The sequence below is a fragment of the Lepisma saccharinum genome, chromosome 2 (assembly GCF_977018435.1).
Source record: "Lepisma saccharinum chromosome 2, izLepSacc3.1, whole genome shotgun sequence".
Lineage (NCBI taxonomy): Eukaryota > Metazoa > Arthropoda > Insecta > Zygentoma > Lepismatidae > Lepisma > Lepisma saccharinum.
The window spans coordinates 110,425,182-110,449,175 of NC_139230.1; the positions used below are offsets into that span (position 1 = coordinate 110,425,182).

Here is a 23,994-nt window from a genome sequence, read left to right on the forward strand (position 1 = left end):
GGCCGTAGCCTTCGCATGCGGAGCTGCCTATCTGGCACGCTCCAAAATAAGAATGCTGCATCTGCATTTTGGTGTTAGCAGAGATAGCAGCCGTCCAAAGTGCAGCATCTGTTGAGGAATGTTGCTACATTATGTTCGCAGCTGTCGAGAATATGAGAGTCAAGAGGAGTGTTTTCTGTTTCCTTTATGAATGAAAAAAAAAGTACGGAAGTAAAGTAACATTCTATCGCACCTGCTTTACTGCGCTGAGGTTGTGTGGGATAATTAACATTGTTTATTCATGTTGTTCGGTGAATATCTTTTTCATCTTCATTTGGTGGGATTAGTGTGTTATGAAAAGATATAACAAAGATAAGTTAGTAATTATTACAATATTACGAGACCATGTCTAACAGTAAGAGACGAATCCATATGATACTGACACCAATTAAGTTTTGTACAGGAGTACATGTAATAGATAAATAGAGGGAAAAAATGTTAATACTTATTGTTAAAGTTCTTATATGGGCTTACAATTCATATATTTAGTTAAATTAAAGTCAAATGATATTATTTAAAATTTAAGAATTAACTGGATTTGATTAAAATGTTTAATAAATTTAAAACAAAAGTTAAAATTTAGCCAAATGTTGATACCTAATTGGCATGAGAATTTTAACCTTATTCAAGCTCAACCTGAAGGGAGGCCACTGGTATCCAGCGGATGTCAATCTGTAATCCTGTTCTACAGGGTGTCCCACGAACGGCGCAACTGGGAATTAAGAGTGGCGTTACTTTGTAACCGAAACCTGTACATACATAAGTCATACACCAAATGTTAGCCCTGTCCAAGTAGATATTTTTAAACATAGAAACAACAAATGGGGTGCAGTGTTGTTCATGCAGTGTTGCCAAATGTAAGTGAAAGTGTAAATTTATTTTTCCACAAAGCATGGAAAATTGAATGTCAAACATTCGTACGGAAATTTGGACGTCAATTTCCACCGTGGGTAGGTGGACTATTTCGCCATCTATAGTTCAGAGAAGAAAACCGATCGTTTTCGCGTATAGCCAATCCTGAAATGCCTCGTAAAGGCATACCGGTCCAAATGGGTGTTTTAAAAAAATTATGAGGTACAGTGGCAACACTGTTGATGTTTGAAGGCAACAAAAGGTGTGTTTAGTGATGGTCTATGACATGGAAATACTGGAAACAGGAAGAAAAAGAAAATGAAAATTATGGTGAAAAAAGTGTTACTTACCTACTCCTGGCAACCATGCAATGCGATAAGAGCACCCACCGAACGAGAACAAAAGAATCAGTTAGTTGTGTACTCAGAACTGTTTGAGCCGTGCATTTCGCATTGTTCGTAGGGGAAGATTAGAATTGTTCTGTGAAATGAAGTACTCTTTGGAAGAGAGGGTGTTCATTGTGGAACATTATTTTTGTTCAAAATCGTACGCTAGTGTAAAAACTGTGTTTCGCGAGAAATATCCAAATAACAGTGTTCCAGAAAATTCGACGATATATCGACTTGTTTCCAGATTTTGTGAAACAGGATCAGTTAATGACAAACCCTACCACAGACAACCACCAGTTTTGACACAAGGTGTGCTGCAGGATGTGGAGCAGAGAATATCACAATCTCCCAGGAAATCTGTTCGTAAACTTGCTGCACAGTCAGGTGTATCAAAAACAACAACTCACCGAGCGTTAAAACAATTGCACCTACGTGCATATAAGGTACAGGCTGTGCAAGAACTGAAGGAAGCAGACAAAGGTGCACGTGTAAGATACTGCCAGTGGTTTAGAAATTTTATTAGAGACAATGGTGTGAATATTTTGGATAAGGTTTTTTTCACGGATGAAGCATGGTTCCACTTAAATGGATATGTCAACAGTCAAAATTCTCGACACTGGTCAAGTAACAATCCCCATTTGTTACATGAACAATCACTTCATCCACAAAAGATCGGTGTGTGGTGCGCGATTTCGCGGAGAAAAATAATCGGTCCATTCTTTTTCAACACAACAGTTGATGGAATAGTTTATCGTGACCTTATCACACAGTTTATTTCTCTGTTGGAACGTGATGAACGTGATTGTTGGTTTCAACAAGACTCCGCAACATGTCACACGTCTAATGAAACTTTAGACATGTTGGCAGAGTTTTTTGGCGATCACATTATAAGCAAAAACTTATGGCTCAGTCGCTCCCCGGATCTGACGTCTCCAGATTTTTTTCTGTGGGGTTATTTGAAACAAACAGTTTACATTAATAACCCAAGAAAACTTGATGATCTAAAAATAAACATTTGCACAGCCATTAACAATATAAACCAATCAACCTTGCATAAAGTTGCTTCCAACATGATAAAACATGTTGATGAATGCCTCAGGGAAAATGGTTGTCATTTTCAACATCTTTTGTAAAGCTACACTGCCTGTTACGTGCATTCCATGGTTGCCAGGAGTAGGTAAGTAACACTTTTTTCACCATAATTTTCATTTTCTTTTTTTCCTGTTTCCAGTATTTCCATGTCATAGACCATCACTAAACACACCTTTTGTTGCCTTCAAACATCAACAGTGTTGCCACTGTACCTCATAATTTTTTTAAAACACCCATTTGGACCGGTATGCCTTTACGAGGCATTTCAGGATTGGCTATACGCGAAAACGATCGGTTTTCTTCTCTGAACTATAGATGGCGAAATAGTCCACCTACCCACGGTGGAAATTGACGTCCAAATTTCCGTATGAATGTTTGACATTCAATTTTCCATGCTTTGTGGAAAAATAAATTTACACTTTCACTTACATTTGGCAACACTGCATGAACAACACTGCACCCCGTTTGTTGTTTCTATGTTTAAAAATATCTACTTGGACAGGGCTAACATTTGGTGTATGACTTATGTATGTACAGGTTTCGGTTATAAAGTAACGCCACTCTTAATTCCCAGTTGCGCCGTTCGTGGGACACCCTGTATAATTTATTTTCAGTCTCTCGGGAGTGTACCCCGGGATATCAGTTTGTTTATTTCTTTAGCTGCTTTACGTGTGATCCTCCCTGGAGGTTAAACTCATTTAACTCGCTCAGTTATTTAATTTTTTTTCTTTAATATAGTAAATTAATAATTCTTCTTATCTTCAGCCTGTCCTTTGAATATAGTCGTTAAGACGCTCACCGGGCAGATGGGGTGGATGGATTCTTCTTCTCTCCCCTGCTTCCCTTCTTCTGGTGAAGATGATGTAGTGGTGCCACCTCGATGCCCCCTCCAGTGGTTCCTCTTCTGGCTGCCATTCATCCACAGAGGGCTCCCAGGAGGTGGCTTGTTCTCTTGTGTGATTTCTTCTATGCTCTTGGATGGGAGATTGGGGGAGTGGGGCTAACGGTCGTTGATAGTTGTCCCGATTGAAGATTTTTAATTCCTCATTGGACACCATGTCTGCCAAGGTATTTAATTTTTCGAAGTGTGTACTTCGTAGCAGTTCAAATACAATGGTGTTAGGGAGCTCCCGCCTTGCCGAAATAATGTCCTCCTCTGATGCCTGGCAGAAAAAGACTTTGTGCTCGGGCGTGTCGACCTCCGTTAAGCAGGACCTGCACAGATCACTATTTTTTCTCCCTGTTTTCTGTAAGTGGGTGCCGTAGGGTCTGTGGATCTTGAGTAGGTGGATCATGCCCCTGGAGAATGCCTTATTTTTATGCAGCAGTTTCTCTTGTGTGCTGGCAAGAACTTGTGGAAGCATCGCATTCTGCCTGCCAGTCATGATATATTCTTCCTTTTATGTCTTGGAACGTGGGGTAGAAATTCCCTGCAATTGCAATTATTTCTCTTTCATTGCCCTTCCTGAACTGGTAGGAAAGAGCCCTTATCTTTATTATGTAATCCGCTGGTAGAGTTCCTGTTATGACGAGCATGGCCTCTGTGAATGTTGTCTTGAATGCCCCGGTCAGTCTCAACAGGACCTTCCTCTGCGAAAATCTTAGTTTATTAACATATATTGATTACACCAAGGGTGCACTGTATGCAATTATTGAATCGTAAATTGAGACTAGGTAGGTTTTACAAGTTGATGGTGGTAGGTTATATTTGTGAGAGGCTATTGTTGCCACCATATTCATTATTAATTCTCCTTTCGAGGTGATGATTTCGATATGTCTTTTGAATAACAAGCCCTCGTGTAAGGTATAGGTATTTTTTTTTTCCCTGGCTCTTCCTATGCTTTTGTTATTTAATTTGATTGTCGGGTTACGGTTGAAACTTAGCATCCCTTTTAATAAAATGTATTTAGTTTTCTTTTCGGACAAATCCAATTTCGCATTTTTGCACCATTTAGTTAGGGTGTTGAGGGCACTTGTAGTGCATTTTTCGATGTCCAATCTGGAGTTTCCAACAATCACTAAGACCAGGTCGTCCGCGTAAGTGATGCACCTATGTACTTCTTGCAAGCCCTGCATAAGTTTTAGGCATGGTTCGAAGTTGACGTTCCACAAGTGAGGGCCAAGGACCAATTCCTGTGGGCATCCTTTTGTTGTTATTTTAGAAACTTTACCGTCCAGAAGAGGCAAGAACACTTTTCTATCTGTAAAGTAGCTTCGTAAGATGGAGTGCAGTGTCTCAGGACAGTCCGTTTGTCGGAGAGTTTGGAACAGTTGGGGCCACCACAGTTTGTCGAAGGCCCCCGATATGTCTGCAAGAACCGCCACTGCGTATTTGCAATTGTTCGATCTAATTGCGTGTATTAAGTCGTTTATTGCATCTTCGGTGCATCTTCTCCTTGTGAATCCATATTGAGCACCAGAGTTGATTTTTAAGGCTATGAATTCCAGTAGTCTTTCTGTTATTAATTTTTCTAAAATTTTCCCCATGACATTAATAAGGCAAATTGGTCAATATGTTTTAGGCTGTGAATCGTCTTTCTTGTCATCCTTTATAATGATAATAAGTTCCGACTCTTTCCAAGTGTTCGGGAATTCCTTGACTATTAGGCATTGGTTGAACAGGGAGGTTAAAAAAGTGGCAAGTTTCAGGCTGGCCATTTTGATAATCTCAGCAGGAATCTTGTCGGGGCCGGGGAATTTTTTACTTCTTGTTGCCATAATTTCTTGTATTACCTACTCTTCACTGAAGGGAAGTAAAGGCCTTGTGTTTGTTTTGTCCTTGTTTTTAAATCTGCTGGCTTTATGGAAGTCATTATCATTGTTTATATTATCATCTGGAAGAAGTGTATCCAGTAAGACCTCCGCCGTGTCTTGTAAGTCCTTGGTAAATGAGCCATCATCTTTTTGTAGAGTTGCAAAATTAGCACCAATTTAGATTTTCCCCACAGCAATTTTATAGGGAATACCCCATTTATCATTTTTTAATTTTTCGCTGACGTAGCTTCTCCAATGATTGCTTCTAAATTAATTTAATTTGGCTTTGTATTTCCCTTTGGCCCTTCTATATAGTTCCAAGTTTATAATCCTCAATGCATGTATTCTTGTCTTTTGATATAGTTTACATGCCTTTCTCATGGCTTGTTTTAAGGTAGTAAGTTTTTTGGACCACTGTTTCCTGCGTTGATTTCCAGGCAGTAATAATTTCGGGGTTGAATGTTTGATAGTATTTTTCAATTCCTCTGTTACAATGGTTGCCCATTCATGGATATTTTTTGTGAGATTCACTTGTGGGGGAAGATTTATTGCTTCCAAAAGGAGTTGTTGGTTAGTTCTCCTCCAGTGATATGCAGTTTTGGCTCTGGCTGCGGTGACGATGATATTGGTTGCGATATTAAAGGTGATGATGTTATGATCGCTTGTAGTTTCCATATCGTGGACCTTCCATTCCTGCATTTTACCTAGGAGATTGCAGTTTGTCAACGTTATGTCTATGTTGCAGGTGACCACCGATCTTCCTCTGTATGTTGGTGGATTCCCCGGAGTGTTTTCAACGTAAAGGTTATGACCCGCTATGAAATCTTCCATTAACTCTCCGTTACGGTCAGTCACATCGCCGTGCCACCAACGGGAGGAGGAGTTCGCATCCGCTGTTATCAATATATTACAGTTGGTATAGGCTTCGCATGCTTCTCCGATCTTATCCAGAAAAAGTTGAGGCTGAACTGACAGTAGCTGTTGATCAGGATGAATGTAAATTTCCCTAGGCAAATTTAAGTGCAATTTATATGTGAATTAGAAAACTGTACAATTTTAATAGGGATTAAGTTCTTGTTTAATAATACTATTGCTGCTTTTGGTTTTTCATAGTTTTGTAATATTTTTGTTCCCGATGGTACGTGTGGAATGTTGTTGTCTTTGTGTATGGTTCCTGAAGAGTGAGGATGTCAATGTTCTTCCTTTTTGCGATATCTAAAGTTTCTTGTGTTGCCAGTTTTGCTCCCTTGAGGCTAGCCTGTAGAATGCTGATTTTGCCATTCATGGACACCTTACTACCTGAAAACAGTATGGCCATTCTTGGTTGTGAAAGAACGCAACTCTTCCATATGACCTCACAAAGTCAGCATAAATGTCTTCAAGCTCCAAGGGCACTCCCCTGCATGAGAAAATCTTCTTGATAAGTTTAAATATTTCGTCTTCTGTAAATGGTATATTATTTGAAGCAAAAGTTAATTTATCTATAGCCTCCGGGTATGGAAAAGTAGTAGTTCTTCCTTTGTCATGTTTGTATCTTATTACGAGTCTCAGCGCTGTTGAAAGGTTCTCTTAGGCGTAGAGACATTTCGAAATCGTTTTATATTTTTTCTGGATTGATGTTGTTGTTTGAACAGTTGCAGCAGTAGTATGTGGATGGGCATTGTCGTGTTGCAAGCAAATTCCTTTCAAGACAAGTCCAGGACATTTTCATCTTATTGCTGGCTTCAAACGATCCTGCAGTAAAGCACTATATGATTCACTGTTCACTGTCGTACCTTTGGTAAGGTAATCTTCAAGAATGACACCATTCCTGTCCCAAAAAACAGTCAACATAACTTTCCAAGCAGACGGCTGCGATCTCACTTTCTTGGGCCTAGGAGGGGATGGATGGCAGTATGCCATGCTGGCTCTCTTGCTTTTAGAGCAAAAGAAATGGATCCAAGACTGATCCCCAGTAACTGTCCGACCAATCAAGTCGTCCCCCTCAGCTCTATAGCGTTCCAAAAGGTGTTGATAGGCATCCAAACGTCTGTTTTTTTAAATCTTGCGTCAGATGACGTGGGACCCATATTGCGGAGACTTTTCTGAATCCCAGCCTGTCGTGGATGATCTTGTGTACTGATCCAACACTAATCTCCATTGCTCTTGCTATCTCAGCTACGGTGATGTGGCGATTTTCATGAATAACTGCTTCAACAGCGTTCCGCACACATTCAGTCGTAACCGTGACTGATCGACCAACATGTGGTTTGTCTTCCACACTTGTAACACCGCTTTTGAACTTATTCACCCACTCGTACACTTGGCATTTAGCCAAACACTTATCACCGTAAATTATATCATTTGTCGATAAATTTCAGCCAGGTTTACACACTCAAAATGCAGAAAACGTATCACTGACCTCATCTCAGCTTTCGTACACTCTCTGACGGGTGCCATGAGGCCAACCTACGGGGCTTCCGCAGTTAACGCAGGGATTGTGAATCATGCGCTACAGGGCTTCCGCGGTTAATAGAAGGGCACTTCCTAGAAGAAGCGTATGAAGTTCCGTAATTGTGGACCTATTACAGGAGATTTTATTGCAAAATTCTGGTTATATATTGAATGCACCTTGTATATACATATATTTCTATATGTAGAAATATAAGGCCTCATAGGCACAGTTCACACAGGATCTCACATTTCCAAATACCAGCCCTGAATACATTGATTGATTTGGTTTATTTTACTTCGCATTTCTGCCACTTTTGGCTAATCACAATGATGAGGATATGATGAAATTGATGAGAGGACACTCTCAAAGAACACCTACGCCCAGGCTGGGATTCAAAACCGGGACCCCTGGCATCATAGTGTGCTGTGCTTACCTCTCCGTCACGGAGGTCAGCTAGAATATGCAAATAAATAGATAGATGGATTGAATTAGGTTAGTTTTACACCACTTTTCTGGTACTGTTGGCTAATCATGACAATGAGAATGAGCGATTAGGTGATGAAATTGATGAAGGGACACTCTCAAAGAAATACACAAATAGAATAGCAGATTATGAAGAATATGTGATATCTGGATTGTTAGAGTTTTTTGAGGCAGCACCTTTATGTTTGTGGATTTGTAAGTTTTGTACATACTTTACATGGTTGCTTATGTACTATATTACACGATTTTAATGCATAACCCATCTAGTACATAAACTCTTTTTACGTATAGAATAATTCTTTTTATGTGTAATTTCCAGCCCTTGTTATGGTACATTGAATCAAAATCTCTAAATTACCTACCTCCTTATAAAACAAATCTGAATTGTTATCTACATCATATGCCAACAGATTTGTTAATGTACCAACTAACAGCACATCCCTTTCTTCTTTTGGGTTTAAAGGACCAGCACGCACAGAAGTTATGGCTTGGTTAACATTCAAAAGAGAAATGTCCTTATTTGAATCACTAGCTCTTATTCGGCCACTGGCAAAGCCCATATGCTGATGAGGGCTGTGAATAAATATCTGTAAAGAAAGTGGACACATTACAGAATTTGCTGATCAGTGAATAATCATTTTATACAATAAAAGTAACTTGCAATCCTGTCTCCTTTACAAGTGAAAAAAAAATCCATATTAACAAACATAGCCATAGGGGAACAATTTTACTTGTGATCTAGGTTGTTAGTTTGACCACTATAATATTTGAGGCTGTATGTATTTCTCAAGACACAAAATAAATATCACGATGATATATGACACATAACATGTGTAGTACACTAAGCAGAAGATCAATGCATTAAAACTTACATCATAGTGAAATATTCATTGCAAATGAGTGAAAGAATGCTTTACCATACATAGAAAGAATGTACACTGTCAATAATCTAAGTCAAACACTACACACATATGAGATGCAGTGGTCCAGTTGGGAGGGCATCTGATTGAACTGGGTTCAGTTCTCTGGGTGGTTGACCTACGGTATGATTGTTTTCTCTGATTTTGTACCTGTACAATGTGGCTCTGGAGTTCACTCAACCTCTAATAAATGTGTACCTGGCAGGGTTGGCCCAAGTGGACCTAGCTCAGTTTTCCTCGCATGGGTTTCTACTAGGGATGTGACGAAGCTGAAAATTTACCGATCCCGATGTACTCACCGATAATTTGTGGAACCGATACCGATGCCGATATTTAACCGATTCTGATAATAAGATTATTAAACAGAAATGGGATGTTATTTTCAGCATGACAAAAATAAATTTGCAATGTACATTTGTATTGCATATCATATGTATATACATATATATATTCTCAAGAGATGCGAATGTACATTTGCATCTACAAAAGGTGGTTATGTGAACCTTTAAAAAGAACATGGATTCTCAAGAGATTTTACATTAGTACACAAGCAGTTCTTTGAAATGCAAAATGAATTCCTGTTCTTAATGTTGGAAATTTACTGCTGCCAGATTCAACTTCAGAAACACGAGTTTTGGAAGCAGATCAGGAAGTAACCTACTTCTTCTCTTATCGCAAATCTGTTCAGCAACACTGAACACTCAATCACTGAATACTGATGCAGCAGGTATGCCCAAGTATTTTCTCAGCACTTGCTTCAGGTTTGAATACTCACTTTTGAATTTCCAATACAACAGCAGATCCTGGTTCAGCAATGTACTGTTTTATTTCCAATTTTGAGTTAGGTTGATCCTCTGAATGAAAGTTTGCAATAATTTTATTACAAAAACTCTACAATAATAATGAATCATAACCTAATTTTCAATAAATCTTACAAAATTAAAATATAAAACTTATTAGAAGGTAAAACTGTAGTTTACCAGTTTAAATATCGGATTTTTGCCGGTGCCGATACCGATGCCGATGTGACAATTTCTACCAATTTTTATACATCTGTAATCGGCTTCGGCACATCCCTAGTTTCTACCCATCAAAATATCCAGTCAAAAAGTGCTTTTTTTCAGAAAATTTTGTAAATTATTGCTTTAAATACTCGTGAAGTATTATTCAACGTACATACATATGTACAATGTGATTCAAAAGTCCCAGGACACCCTTTTTCTCTTAAACGGATGGGGTAATGGCAGATCCAACTTCACCTGGATACATCGGGGTAAGGGGCCCATGTGTATGGGTGCTTCTGGAACATGGTGGCCATTTCGAAGTCTGCCATATTGGATCAAGGTCAAATTTTTCAAATGGCAAGAAGGTCATGTGGAGTATCAAAACACATTAGAATTTTACAAGAATGCAATGCTGTAATTAGTTTTGTGATAGCTGTAATGGTACAAAAGATATTATATAATAATATATTAATTATATGTATTATATAAAACATCATCACATCTCGGAAACTATGTGGAATATTGTAATGATTTAGGTATTGTTGGAAAGGAGCAGTGGCGTACGCAAGGGGGACTATGGGGTTTAACCCTTCCCCCTTGAGCTTTTGAAATATTATGAAAAATGCTGTATAATTTTTCTTTTTAAAAATGACCAATTTAGCACAGTCAAATATTTCCGACAATAATAATGATGATAATAATAATAAAAATATTAATAATAATAATAGTAGTAGTAAATATTTGAATTATTCCCATGCAGCACAACATTCCAAACACATGCATCTTTAATAGTAAATGCCTTGAAAATAAACATAAATTCTGGAAAATAAAATATGGGGGCACCTATGATTTTAAACAGAAATAAAAAGTTGTCTTGTATCACAGATGCAAAAAGGTTCAACAAGCATGTATTTTTTTTCTCTGAACAATGAGTTGTAACCAGCGGTGGCACCAGTTAATCATCTAGGGGTGCTGAGGGGGTGCAGAATGAAATTTAGGGGGTGCGACGTTGAAAATAAAGAAAATGTGAAATATGTATGCATGTTTTAGTCCTGAAATCAAATATCAATCAACTTTTAGTAGACATCTATCTATGATAATATGCAAATGAAACTGAAGAAAACTAGAAGCTTGCTTCAATTTTGCCTGATTTTAGCACAACAATGAAGTTTGGAAATTTGAAAAGAACAGCATGTTCAAGGGAGGCCATTGACATATATGGACAACTGGAGGATTTTTCCATGCAAGCAAGGCAAAGCATTTTTCCAAAAAGAGGGGCCAAGGTATAGTTTTCTACCTAATAGTGTTGCTCACTCTCTCTTCAATTTGAAGTTACCATGTTCCTGTAATGCTCTTATAATAATTAACATGAATGACTGCAACTGAAATGCACAATTTTAGATTGACATCAATGTCCACTTTATAGGTTAATTGGGACTGTATCTACAGTTTAAAGTGGGATCCGAACCACTATGTGCTTCCACCGGGTATCAAACCTGAGATCCCTTGATTACAAAGCACAACCAATTGAGGTACAAATTTCAGTTAGTAATCAAAGGTCAAATTCATTGTACAGGTGACAACAGCTGCTGAGTGTTGAGTTTCTGTGCGTTGGGTAAAAGAAAAGAAACTTTGAGTCCCTTGTGCCACGAAAATGCTCAAAGATAGTTGAAGAGAATTGAACTGATGGCTGATTCATTGTTTCCCAGCTGGAAATGCGACCAGTATAGTCCTCCTTTCCATTGTTTACCATGGCACATTTGAATTTCTGAATTCGAACGACAAGAAGAAGAAGCTTAACTATTGTGAAATGTTTTGTTGGTATGAAAAGCGACACAATCCAGATGTTAATTATCATGCACATGCATAGTGCATATTGACATGTTTCTCATTTGAACATAAACCTTTATAATTTCATTTGGGATCCCTCAATATATCTAAACAATCTAAGTGATTATAACACCATTAAGCCTTGTTTCCATGATATGAAAAACTAAATATGCTGACCAAGGCAGTTATTTATTTTATTAAAAACATAAACTAAATGTAACGTTTCAACCTTCTAGCAAGGTCTTCTTCAGACTCTGTATCAAGTACAAATGTAACAAGATACAAAAACAGGGCATTATATATACACAAAAATTACTCCCTCCAGACTATTAGAAAGTTGTTCTGGAACTCTCTAGCAGGTGACTTTCCCTTGTCAACTGTACTTTCACCTAAAAGGCTAAACATATTTACTTCCATATAGAATGTGGTTGGACTTTTTATCTCACGCTCTTCTTCCCTCATTTTTCTTCCTTCTCCTCTCCTCTTTCTCTCTTGTCCTTTCCACTCTTTCTAACACCTTCTTCTGTTGCACTGCTTTTGTATCTTGTTACATTTGTACTTGATACAGAGTCTGAAGAAGACCTTGCTAGAAGGTTGAAACGTTACGTTTAGTTTATGTTTTTAATAAAATAAATAACTGCCTTGGTCAGAATATTTAGTTTTTCAAATCTGAGTGATCGCAGAGTTAAATTTTGCATTTTTCTTTTTTTTCTTTTTCAAAAAGTCGAGTAGTAACTCTCACAAGAATTATGAAAATTCCACACCATTCTAAAGTGCTTCGTCGCAATGTGGTGATGTTATTGCGAACATTCTTCCTGATACTGATTGTGCACCCCTGAGTCTACACCCACATCACTATATAATGTTGAAGTGCTTTTTGAATCACCTAGAAGTAATAAATGTGTTGCTCTTTAAACTTACTTTTGAACGAGGGGCTCCCTGATGGCATAGTGGTAACGTCGTCGCCTTGTTAAAAAAGGGTCCCCAATTTGACACCCAGTGGAGGAAAATTCCACAGTGGTTCAGATCCTACTTTAAACTGTAGGTCAGTCCCAGTTAACCCATCTGTGTATAAAGTGGACTAAAACATCAATTCAAACTCAAAACTTTTGAAAGCAAAAACAGACTCAGTGGATTTCAGCAACATGTATAGAATGAGTGTGAATTCTACATTGTGCCTCTTCTTCATGATCTTGGGTGAGTTGCATACTTTGATTATTTAAATTTATTTTAATATAGTATTTGCTTGTTCTCATGGATTTTCTTCACACTTCAAATATCTTACATATCATATACAAATTACCGTTGACTAGACAATTATTTTGTAAAAAAGTTGACCTGCTCCTAGAATATGTTAAAAATATGTTGTTAGTAGTAGTAGTAGTAGTAGTAGTAGTAGTAGTAGTAGTAGTAGTAGTAGTAGTAGTAAGAGCAGCAGTAGTAGTAGTAGTACAGTGCATTCATTTCCTTGCGAGGCAGAGAGATCGGGAGAAGTGTGGCAGGCTGCTTTTGCGGAGATGCCGACATTTTCGACCAGGAACGTCACTTATTTTTATGGACATATCTTTAGCATGCAGATATTTATCAGGAAATTTCTGTGCAAATTGAATACACTTGTCTCGACACGAGTCTGTTTTCACGTAAGTGTCATACATGAAAATTCTCTGTTCTAATGTGAACTTTGTGGCTGGCATTTCAATCGCCTCAATTACACACAACACACACACACAATGCAATTACACAGAAAAGTAGCACGACAAGTAACCAAAAACCACACTCTTTTACACAGTACGAAATTAACACACTCTTGGTTCAAGGTCTGTTCCTCACTCCATTCGCAGCTCTGTCCAGGGCACCTGTAGTCGCAAAGGAAAGAACAACTCAAGCTCGGAGTTTTCAGATTGCAAACAATGCTCACAAAAACCACTGACTTTTAATGGTTTAGTCTGCAGCGTAATCTTGATACAGTGTTGCACATTCGAAACATCCAAACGATTCCAAGCGAAGCAAAATGCTTTCGAGGGTAAACTTAAGAGGGACGTAACTGGTTGAAAATGTCAGCATCTCCGCAAGTGTCGCCCACCACACATCTCCCAATCTCTCGGCCTTGCAAGGAAATGGATGCACGGTGGTAGTAGTAGTAGATAAAACACTTGTAATGTGAATTTGGATAAACAGTTTTGGAAATAACCCCACCCTTGATGAAATCCTGCATACGCTACTGGAGAGGAGAAAGACAGTCCTAACAGTCCTAACAGAAACCTGATTAGAAAGTATTTTTTTTAAAAGAAAGTAATATGTTGTGATTAAAAAACACTCCACTTCAGGTAATTGTTTGATAGGGAATTCCAGGTTTTACCACAATGAAAATTCTTACACAGCATGATCAATACATGTTCAAAATAATATTAAAGGTAATATTGTTTATAATAAAAATATCACAGGTCTCAGTATTCAATGTATGAACCATTGTATCCACTGGCATAAAGTTATATTTTTGAAAAAATGACCCTAAAACACTCACAAATTACCACTAATATGAGTACACATAGTATTGTTAGAAATGCTGAATATGTGGGAGAAGCATTACTGGCTTGTTTATCCACTTTTAGCAAATTGTACCAAGACCAGAGTTCTTGTCCAGAATGCATATGGGTCAGTCTATACCATATGGTCCAGCACTGGCTGCTTGACCATTTTTAAAATTTTCAACATTTTGGTTCTTCTAACCCCTATAGGAGTAGTTCAAAGCAGACATTATTTTTCTGAAACTTGACTTCATTTAAAAATGATGGCCATTTTTTGTTTCACGGCTTCAGGCATTTTTGGCCTTTGCAGACAGTTGTGATAATAATGACAACTCAGTTAAGAAAAATGAGAGAAAGCTGTGGTAAAAAACATTGTTTTCAGTACATTTCAAACTTTATTTTATGTTTTGTACTTTTTTCACCATTTCTAATGAAAATTTGGGGTCAAAATTGAAATTCAATTTGGCAAAAAAATCAAAATTTAGGATTTTCTTTAGTAGGGAAATAATGTCATATCAGAGCTATATTTTTTTAGAAGAAACATACAGGTACATCCAAAGTTCTGGCAGAAAAAAAATTGAGCCCTGCTACTGGCTCCCTCTTTTAGTTATAGATCTTTGAAAATGCTAGTTTTTCATTTTTTGAAAATTTGAGGCCATATATCTCTGGTGGGGGGGGACTAATAGAAATTTGATATTTACAGCACAAAGAGTACTCTATGAGAGGTACCTGTAAAAACAAAATAGAGATAATGCATGGATAATGGGGAATTTGGGCAAAAAAGGTAAATTTGTTATTGGTTACAAATATTTACTTTTAATGAACAATCATGCAATTAAAATTATTGATAGATTGATTAAGTTGGTGTTTTAAGTCCACTTTATGCAAAGTAAGGCTAATTGGGACTGGACCTACAGTTTAAAGTAGGATCCAAACTGGGAATCGAACCTAGGACCCCTTGATTACAAGGAATTAAAATTATTGTATTTATTAATTACATCATGCAAATGGCATAGTAAATCCGTTAGAAGCGATTATGAATGAAAAGATGTGTAAGGCAGAGGTTTGTCTGAACAGGTTAAGACATGCAAGCAGAATACCATTAGTGAGAAGCTTCAAGCTGCCAAGTGCTTTATTCCCTCCCTCTTGTGCTAGCATCCTATTTCTCTTATAAATATTTTTTTTTCTTTTGTACAACAAATGTCATATTTCCAAGAAAAATTGAATTTTGTTTGTTTTCACACTAATTTTCTTGTAAAAAGATTGCATTAAGTATTAAAATCTTTGTGGAGACTGCTGCTACTACATTAAAGTAAATGTGCTTTCTGGCTTCTTTGTTATAGACAAGATTCTTGAAAAATTTGTAAATGTTTGCAATGATTTATTTTACTTTGCTTTCTATGTACATTCAGCAGGCATGTACTTTACTTCCACTGGCTAATGTACCACATGTAGGACGCTGCACCTCAATACCACTCACAATAAATAGAAAACCAAATAACCCTTACTCAAAACACAAACTAAAACAAAATCAACCAAATAGTGCAAGATGCGAAGTGTCGACTGAGCAGCTTAGAACAAATGTGGCAACCCTGGATGGCCAGGGGTGTGGAGGAGGCAAGGGGAAACTCCGAAAGTGTGTGACGTTGACTGGACTACTTTGGTGGTGTCAAATACAGGGTGTCCGGGCTTTAGGTAAACAAAAAGGACATGCTATAACTTTCAAATGAATTGATAGAAATGTGCAAGCAAATACTCATTCGATACGAAATATCTTCAAGATTTTAAAGCCAACATGACAACACTGCAACTGCCACACTGCATGCTGCATGATGGAAAATCGCAAAATCGTTAGGTATACAAATGAAAAGAGCAGAATTTCTTAAGCAGCCATGTTACGAATGAAATGATTTTCATGTTACAAGGTGGACTCATCACTAAAAAACATCTTATCAAGAAAATTTTCATCTTCTTCAATCCGGTTCAGCATTGTCACAGCGAAGTCTCTTCTTTTCTGTGGATCATCTGGCTTAAGGTGTTGAAGCAGTTGCACTTTCTACACATGCAAACGTAGTCATTTGTGGACAATATCATGTACTGTTGAACGAGGAATCCCTAGTTCTCTACTTGCCTGTCTTACCGACTTCAGTGGACTCCTGCAGAACAATTCTGCTGCGGGGTCCACATCATGAATAACAAAGCAAGCAAGCATGCTCCAATACCTAACGATTTTGTGATTTCCCATCATGCAGCGTGCAGTGTGGCAGTTGCAGTGTTGTCATGTTGGCTATAAAATCTTGAAGATATTTCCTATTGAATGAGTATTTGCTTGTACATTTCTATACATTTGTTCGAAAGTTATAACATGTTCATTTTGTTTACCTGAAGCCCGACACCCTGTATATAGTCAAATATGAGCATAATTTAAAGCTCTCACAATAAAAGTTAAATTGGTCTGTCATCCACTATCCTTAAACATGCTGACCAATTTTTCTCAAATACAATGTGAGACCATTCGTTATCTTGCAACTGTAAAAATTGTAACTCAAAAGCTTTACATTTATGGCAGTTATCATAAATACAACATTTGTGATTTTACCACCACTCATCTCCTAAGCTATGAAATATTATTTTAAAAGTTTTACTGCAAAATTGCAGACCAATGAAATCTCTAAAATGACTGTTTAATTTATTATACTCCAAAAATGTATCCCAGACAGTTTAAAAAAAACAAACTATGTAGAGCATAGCATAGAGAGAGAAAATGGGGAAAATCAATTTTTCATCCACCATCTTGAAACACATTGTCCAATTTTGCTCACAAGATTTCTAGCTGCAGAAGTACAGTGGCGAAGATATAGTACAAGCAATGCAAGCACTGCTTGCACTATTAAAATATTATTTAATGCACTTAATGTAGAGTGCCTTATTTAGTTTCTATCACACTCGATATCGCGAAATTTTACAACCGTAAAATCTCTCAGCAGCCTGTTGGCAAGCACCAGACTCTCTGCTTGCTGCCACCATGCAGGAAACTAATGCTCCTGAAATATCATATACCAAAGGGTAGATGCTGGTGAAGGTACGGTCTCCAAACCACTAATACAAGCTCTGCTTTTCGGCTTCTCTCAAAAACACCTGAGCCAAGCAGAAAGCAAACAAGTGTTAACATGATCTCGAATATGAATATTTGCTTTATTATAAACAAAGAATTATTAAAATAAATTATTATAACTGTTCCAAATTACATGTAGACAAACTTTAAAGCATTACTTTAAGTTTCAAGATTTGTAAAACCTCAATAATGTTGACGTTCAGGGATTTAGACAAACATGGTGTCCCCGGCACTGGGGAGTGCTGTAATCTTCAGAACAGCTGGCTGTTGTCCGCCTCATGTCTCAGTCATCTCAAATTATGGCTGTGTTGACAACTACCAAATAATTTACACAATATTTATCGTAAGTTTCCATACAAACAAATTCAATAAACTGATGTTTTTCTGATAAAACTTACATAAAGAAAGCAATGAAACTCTCATCTGAGACCTGCTAATAGCAAAAACGTTAAGTCCTTAATGCTATCAAACTCGAAATATTATTTTTATTAATATGATACATTATTTAAAGAAAAGAGCTGGCACATGTTCTTCCTGTTGTAATAACCAATTATTCCAAAGCTTAATTAATTTTAAGCTTCAAGTCAGTTCTTTTACTCTCCAATTAAATATAATTTTTACAACGAGGTTGGTATCATTTTTCTGTTAGTATCAGAGCTTTTCGGAGCATTTTGCATTTCTGTAGGAAGAACGAGTGGTTGAAGTGTGTTCTCTTTTGTTTGGTGTGTTGTGAATTTACCAAAACAAACCTGGATAGTTCAAATTGTATATGGGCAGCTGTAAGTAATAGCAAGCATTTTATTATATCAATAACCTGACAAAAAATTCTGAAATAAGAATCATGGCCGTTGAGAGAGGAGTTGGGGTATATTTTATCATATATATGTATAATTAATTTACACCTTTTCCCATTTCGGAGTACTGCATTGCTTGCCTTTATCTTTAAACCATGCATCGCCACAGAATTTTACCTAAATTATTCTAAATTTACAGCAGTTATCATGGTCACTAAATGGATGACTTATCCCTCTCTGCCCATCCACCCTAACTGATGTTCCTCCTAAATCATGCACAATATTTTGATAATTGTATTGTCAAATTATAGTGTAAGTACAAAATGCTCGTGTAAGTTTCATGCACAAAGCAAAAATTGTGGTAGATTATGAAGGTGCACGACTTACACAGGTATAGAGCTCCTAACCAGACATAAATAACATCTATCCTGTATAGGTATTACCATTACCCATTATGATAAAATTAAAAGAATCATTTAAAAGAGTGTTCCAATTTAATTATGCCACAATTAATGACATTTCAATAAAATGTACTCAATTCTACCTTTAAACATGCAAAAATGTATTGTATCAATTGATCGTCACAGGTGAAACTTTGATGTGCCACTATGGTTTCCCCCCACATACAGAAGTGAGTGATGACCAAAGTGCTACCACATTTCAAAAGCTTTGTTCAACTATGCTGCATCAATCAATGCAAATGTTTTATCTAAAAATTTCTGATACTCTTTCTTTTTTGTTCCTTGAATATATATTCTTCTTATTTCTGTTAAAAATCCATTTCTAGCATGATTTGAGGAAAATAGTCTGAAAAAAACAGTGACTTGTACTACATTTATTATTTCTAGTATTATAAGCTGTGCTAAGCCTTTTCTTAACAAGTTTTTCAAAACTTCTTGGCAATTGTAGAACCTCACAAGTATTTAAAGCAAAAATTTACATTTTCTTAAAAAACTTTTGGTTTGGTTTTCTTTGAGGTGGACTTTTTTAAAGAAAAAAACACATGGGGAAAACTGGGCTGGGCCCACCTGGGCCAACCCTGGTTTAAGTGAATTATGAATGTGCTTGAGCATTTCAATGATAAGGACAGTTTCTAATTCCAGTGAAGACTTTCATACCTTATCTGCTGTTGTTGCAGCAGTGAGACAACTATTTGTTCCATTGTATTTTCCTGTGGTTATTCTTCCAGTAAGTACTTTCTGATTCAAGTGTAGAGTAAAAACGGGTACCATTGTGGAATGTCACCATTCCAGATAAAATGCATCAAATAAAATATGCAGATTCTCAGCTGAAAATTAAAATATATATATATATACATTTATGAAAATAAAATGTCTGAATAGCATTACACATTTTCAAGAAATAAATTACACTGCTTAGCAATAAATACTGTACAATACTTTAAAGATGGACTCTGTATATGGCAACAGAACAGTTACAATACATGTAGGCTTGAATTGAATCCTTAGTGAGACATATGCTCTCTCAGCTTTTAGAAAATGGAATGTGAAGGAAGTAGGTTCTCAGCATTAACTGAGTGGCAACTTGAAGTCACAGAAAATCATCCCCTTCCTGAGCTATCTCCATCCATAACAAGGACCTTTGCATTCATGGCCACTTCACCACTGTGTTGTTTTATCAGAAATGCACACATCCTTACTTACGTTTAAATATCCCATGCTCTTTTCCTCTACAATATTCTCCCATGATTGTAATACATTATCCCGTAACTACTATGAACTGTCTATTAGACCACCCTAATTTTCTATTTTATTTTATTTCTCAAATCCCTCCAGCCCAAATTACCTTACGTTTCTTTAACTAAACAATAATAATTGAAAGCTGCTTCAAAATAGTATTCTATAACAATGTCAAGTCACAAAATAGCAAAAGCATCTAGATCACAGCTCATTATCAAAACAGAGGTGTCATAGTCCCCTCCATAGTAGTTGTGTGATTATCATTGCCCACAGTACTTAAGCGTTAAAATTGGACTTCCAATGCAATGAGTATAGAAATGGTTTTCCTGTGTCATTACTAGGGGATGGATTTATATGCATTAAAAAGGCTAAAATATGTATGCAAATATGCACTAAAGTTTTAGAAATGCACATAGAAATCATATTTTATGGTCTATAATAATGAATTAGAACCTGACCAATACCCCTGGGTAATTTGTCTGTAGATCCATACTTCCTGCATGGTTGCATAACAAAATACACTCATTGACAAAAAAGTTAAGCACACACAAGGAAATGTCCAATTTGAACATCATTTCGTACACGTATGTACCTTCGATATGTATGTAAATGGTTACTGATTAGAGTTTCAATGATTTGTAACATCTAGAATGGCCACCAGAGTGCATTAGTTGTGCCACCATGTGATAGTGTTAGCAGGCCTGAAAGCGTTCATAAGGCATGTGTGACTACCAGCACTTGACGTAGTTTGAAAGGGGCCGTATTGAGAGTCTGCATGAGGCTGATTGGTTGAATCATGCAATTGCCAGGCATCTCGAGCATTCACATGTCACAGTGGCCAGATGTTGTCACCATTAGATACGCGAGGGCACCTACATACATAGTGAAGATTCCGGTCGACCAAGACTGGCCACACCAAGGGAGAATCACAGTATTGTGCACCAAGCATTTTGCAACCCCATCACATCTGCGTCTGCTAACCGGACACACGTACATGACTCTCTACAACACCCTGTGTCATCCTGCATCATTGGTCATAGACTGGCAGCAGCCGGACTACGAGTTCACCGTACCATGCAGAGGCTGCCATTAACACCAGAACAGCAACGGCTGCCTTTGGAGTGTTGCCATAACCGGGAGGCATGGACTGCTGACGACAGTGATGAGTGGCATTGCATCATGTTCAGCCATGAATCTTAGTTCTGCATTACCACGGATGACCACCATATGTGAGTATGGCTCCACCGAGGTGAAAGGACACATCCTGCCAATGTTGTGGAGACACACCGGCATTACCCCTGCCATCATGGTGTGGGGAGTCATTGGGTATGACTTCAGATCACCTCTGGTAGTGGTTCTGGGGATTCTGACAGCACAGCGCTATGTCACGGACATCTTGCATCCTCATGTGTTACCCCTCTTGAGACAGCATCCTGGTACAGTTTTTCAACATAACAATGCTCGTCCTCACATGGTACATGTACCTATTGACTGCCTGCATCATGGTGAGGTATTCCCGTGGCCAGCAAGATCGCCTAATCTGTCCCCGATAGAACATGTAAGATATCAGCTCGGACGTCAACTCTGACCCAGTACCGATTTGTAGGATATTGAGGGCCAGTTATAATGAAATGGCTGACGGAAAACTTGCCTGGGGAGAGGATACTAAGGCTATACGTCTCCATTCCAAATCGAATCGGCACATTTTTCAAGACCCAAGAAGGTGCCACATCCTACTGACATGGCATCAGCAGTATGCCTGTAATGTACACTCTGTTCTCCGTTTGATCTGATTTTGTAATCATTGCAATACAGTCACATAACCTGTCAACAGGTGCAGTTTCATTTCATTTCCACCACTCCTTCTAGGTGCTTCATTTTTTTGTCAATGAGTGTATATCAAAGTAAAGTGAAAAATTATTGCAATTCTATTACTTGGATTCCGGAAAAGTCTGTACTGAGAATGGTAAAAAAATTCCACTCTGTCTCCACCTTCAGAAATGATTTCCTGGACAGTCAGGAAATTTCAATAATTGTGTATAGAAGTGGTTAATTTTTATGTTTTCTGCACTACAAGTGTCTGAAATTACTTGCAAATAGCAGTTTTTATTCCAAAAATGCAAAACCCATCACTTGACAGGGTAATAATGTGTAAAATTTAAGACTTTCACAGTGTAGGGAAATTTCGAACATTTCCAAACTTATTCAAAGAGTGACAAAATTCTCCCATCCAAAAGATCAGGATTTTAAAAATTTCCCATCCCAATGCAGAATTTTCTACCCTGCACACAACTAATTTTAAGAATGAAGATTCCTTACAATGCAGAAATTGGCGACTAATTGCTGGGGCTTATCTGGGTTTTTGTCTCAAATACATAGGACATGATATCGATACAACTTGTACATATGAGTTTAGTGTGTCTGTCTTTGTGTGTGTGTGTGTGTTTGTGCATTTAAGTATATGTGAAATGAGAATATGTACTTTGTGTTTAATATATTAATGCATAATTTTATGTATATGGCTGAGCGGAAGAAAAGGCTCTGTACAGCCTTAACTCCACCATTTAAGACATAAATAAATAAATAAATAAACAAACATGCATTGCACTTATTATTGTTGTTTATTGAGTAATTATTTTAAGTCCACCTTATGCATGGATAGGCTAATTGGGGGACTAGATCTAAAGTTTAAATGGGTATCGGAGCCACTACATGCCTCTACTGGGTATCAAACCTGGTACTCTTTGATTGCAAGGCAATGGTGTTACCACAATGCCATCTGGGAGGCACACACTGGACTTATTAACAGCTCAACATCAATATCCACAATTGCCTGCAAAAGTGCAAAAGGAATTAATAAAAATTAGACAGATACCCATGAAAACCTATACTATATTGTCAAAAAATGATAATTTAGCTACATTGTGCAAGCTAAAACTTAATTCTTGTCAACAGTCCCATAGATCACTGAGTCCTTTTCACATATTGATATATATACATAAGGTTTGTAAAGCTCTGAAATCCTGGGCAAAACCACAAATTTCCTCATGAAATATTATTTATTTGTAGGGTATTCAGGGACGAAACTAATGATAATAATTAAATAATCCAGAAAAATTACAACATTTTCTGTCCATTTTGGACACCATCGTGGATAAATGATGGAGGAAGCTGTTTTGTTGGTGGTAGCCAATGTCATGGATTCATGGCCGGCCAATATGTATGCATGAAAACATCCTTAACCCTAGGAGTACCGCAGAAAAAATATAGCATCTGGTACCATCTGGGTCTCTCAGACCCACAATTAAATTTATCTACCTGGGAGAAGTATAACAATAAACATATTTTTATTTAAGAATCTTTATTTTATGTGATTATGTTTTGATTTATTCATTTATTGCAGTTTATCATTTTATTACAATTACAATTCTACTATATTCTGTTTTATTATTTGCTCTAGGAATTAATTCGTGCAGTTGTTACGCACACATTGAAGCTGTAGTTCAAACACAAAATACATAAATACCTTAAAAAAAATATTGTCCATCACGAGCCACCACTTTCGCCCATCTTTCAGGCAAGTTACGGATTCCGTGGCGAAAGAAGTCCTCATCCTTTGAAGCGATCCAGTCAGAGACCCATTTTTCGATATCTTCTGAAGAAGTGAACCGCTGTCCAATCAAATCGTTATTCATGCAATCGAACAAGTAGTAGTCCGAAGGAGCAACGTCTGGTGAATACGGCGGGTGGGGTAAAACTTCCCATCCGACATTTTCTAAATAGGTTTTGACCGGTTTTGCGACAAGTGGGCGAGCGTTATCATGTTGAAAAATAAGTTTATCATGTCTGTTCTCCCATTCTGGTCGTTTCCTGGCCAGAGCTTGCTTCAAACGCATTAATTGTCGTCGATAACGTTCTCCATTAATAGTTTCACCTGGTTGCAGCAGCTCATAGTACACCACACCTTTCATATGCCACCATATGCACAGCATAACCTTTGCACAGTGAATATCTCGTTTCGGTTGTGATGGACCTGGTTCACCTGGCTTCACCCAGGCCT

General features: G+C 37.4%; 1 protein-coding gene across 6 annotated transcripts in view; it reads right to left on the bottom strand.

The window, feature by feature from the left end:
* LOC145984111 (BBSome complex member BBS2-like) overlaps positions 1 to 23,994 on the bottom strand; it is a 182,511-nt gene that overhangs the window by 148,350 nt on the left and 10,167 nt on the right. For 4 of the 6 annotated variants that reach the window (XM_083117541.1, XM_083117542.1, XM_083117537.1 and 1 more), the window contains exons 2-3: positions 19,353 to 19,522; positions 8,402 to 8,630 (exon numbers count right to left, since the gene is read on the bottom strand). In XM_083117541.1, coding sequence (XP_082973667.1) covers positions 8,402 to 8,630; positions 19,353 to 19,466 — 343 coding nt within the window. In that variant the 5' untranslated portion in view covers positions 19,467 to 19,522. The other 2 variants (XM_083117538.1, XM_083117539.1) reach the window with 2 other exon arrangements.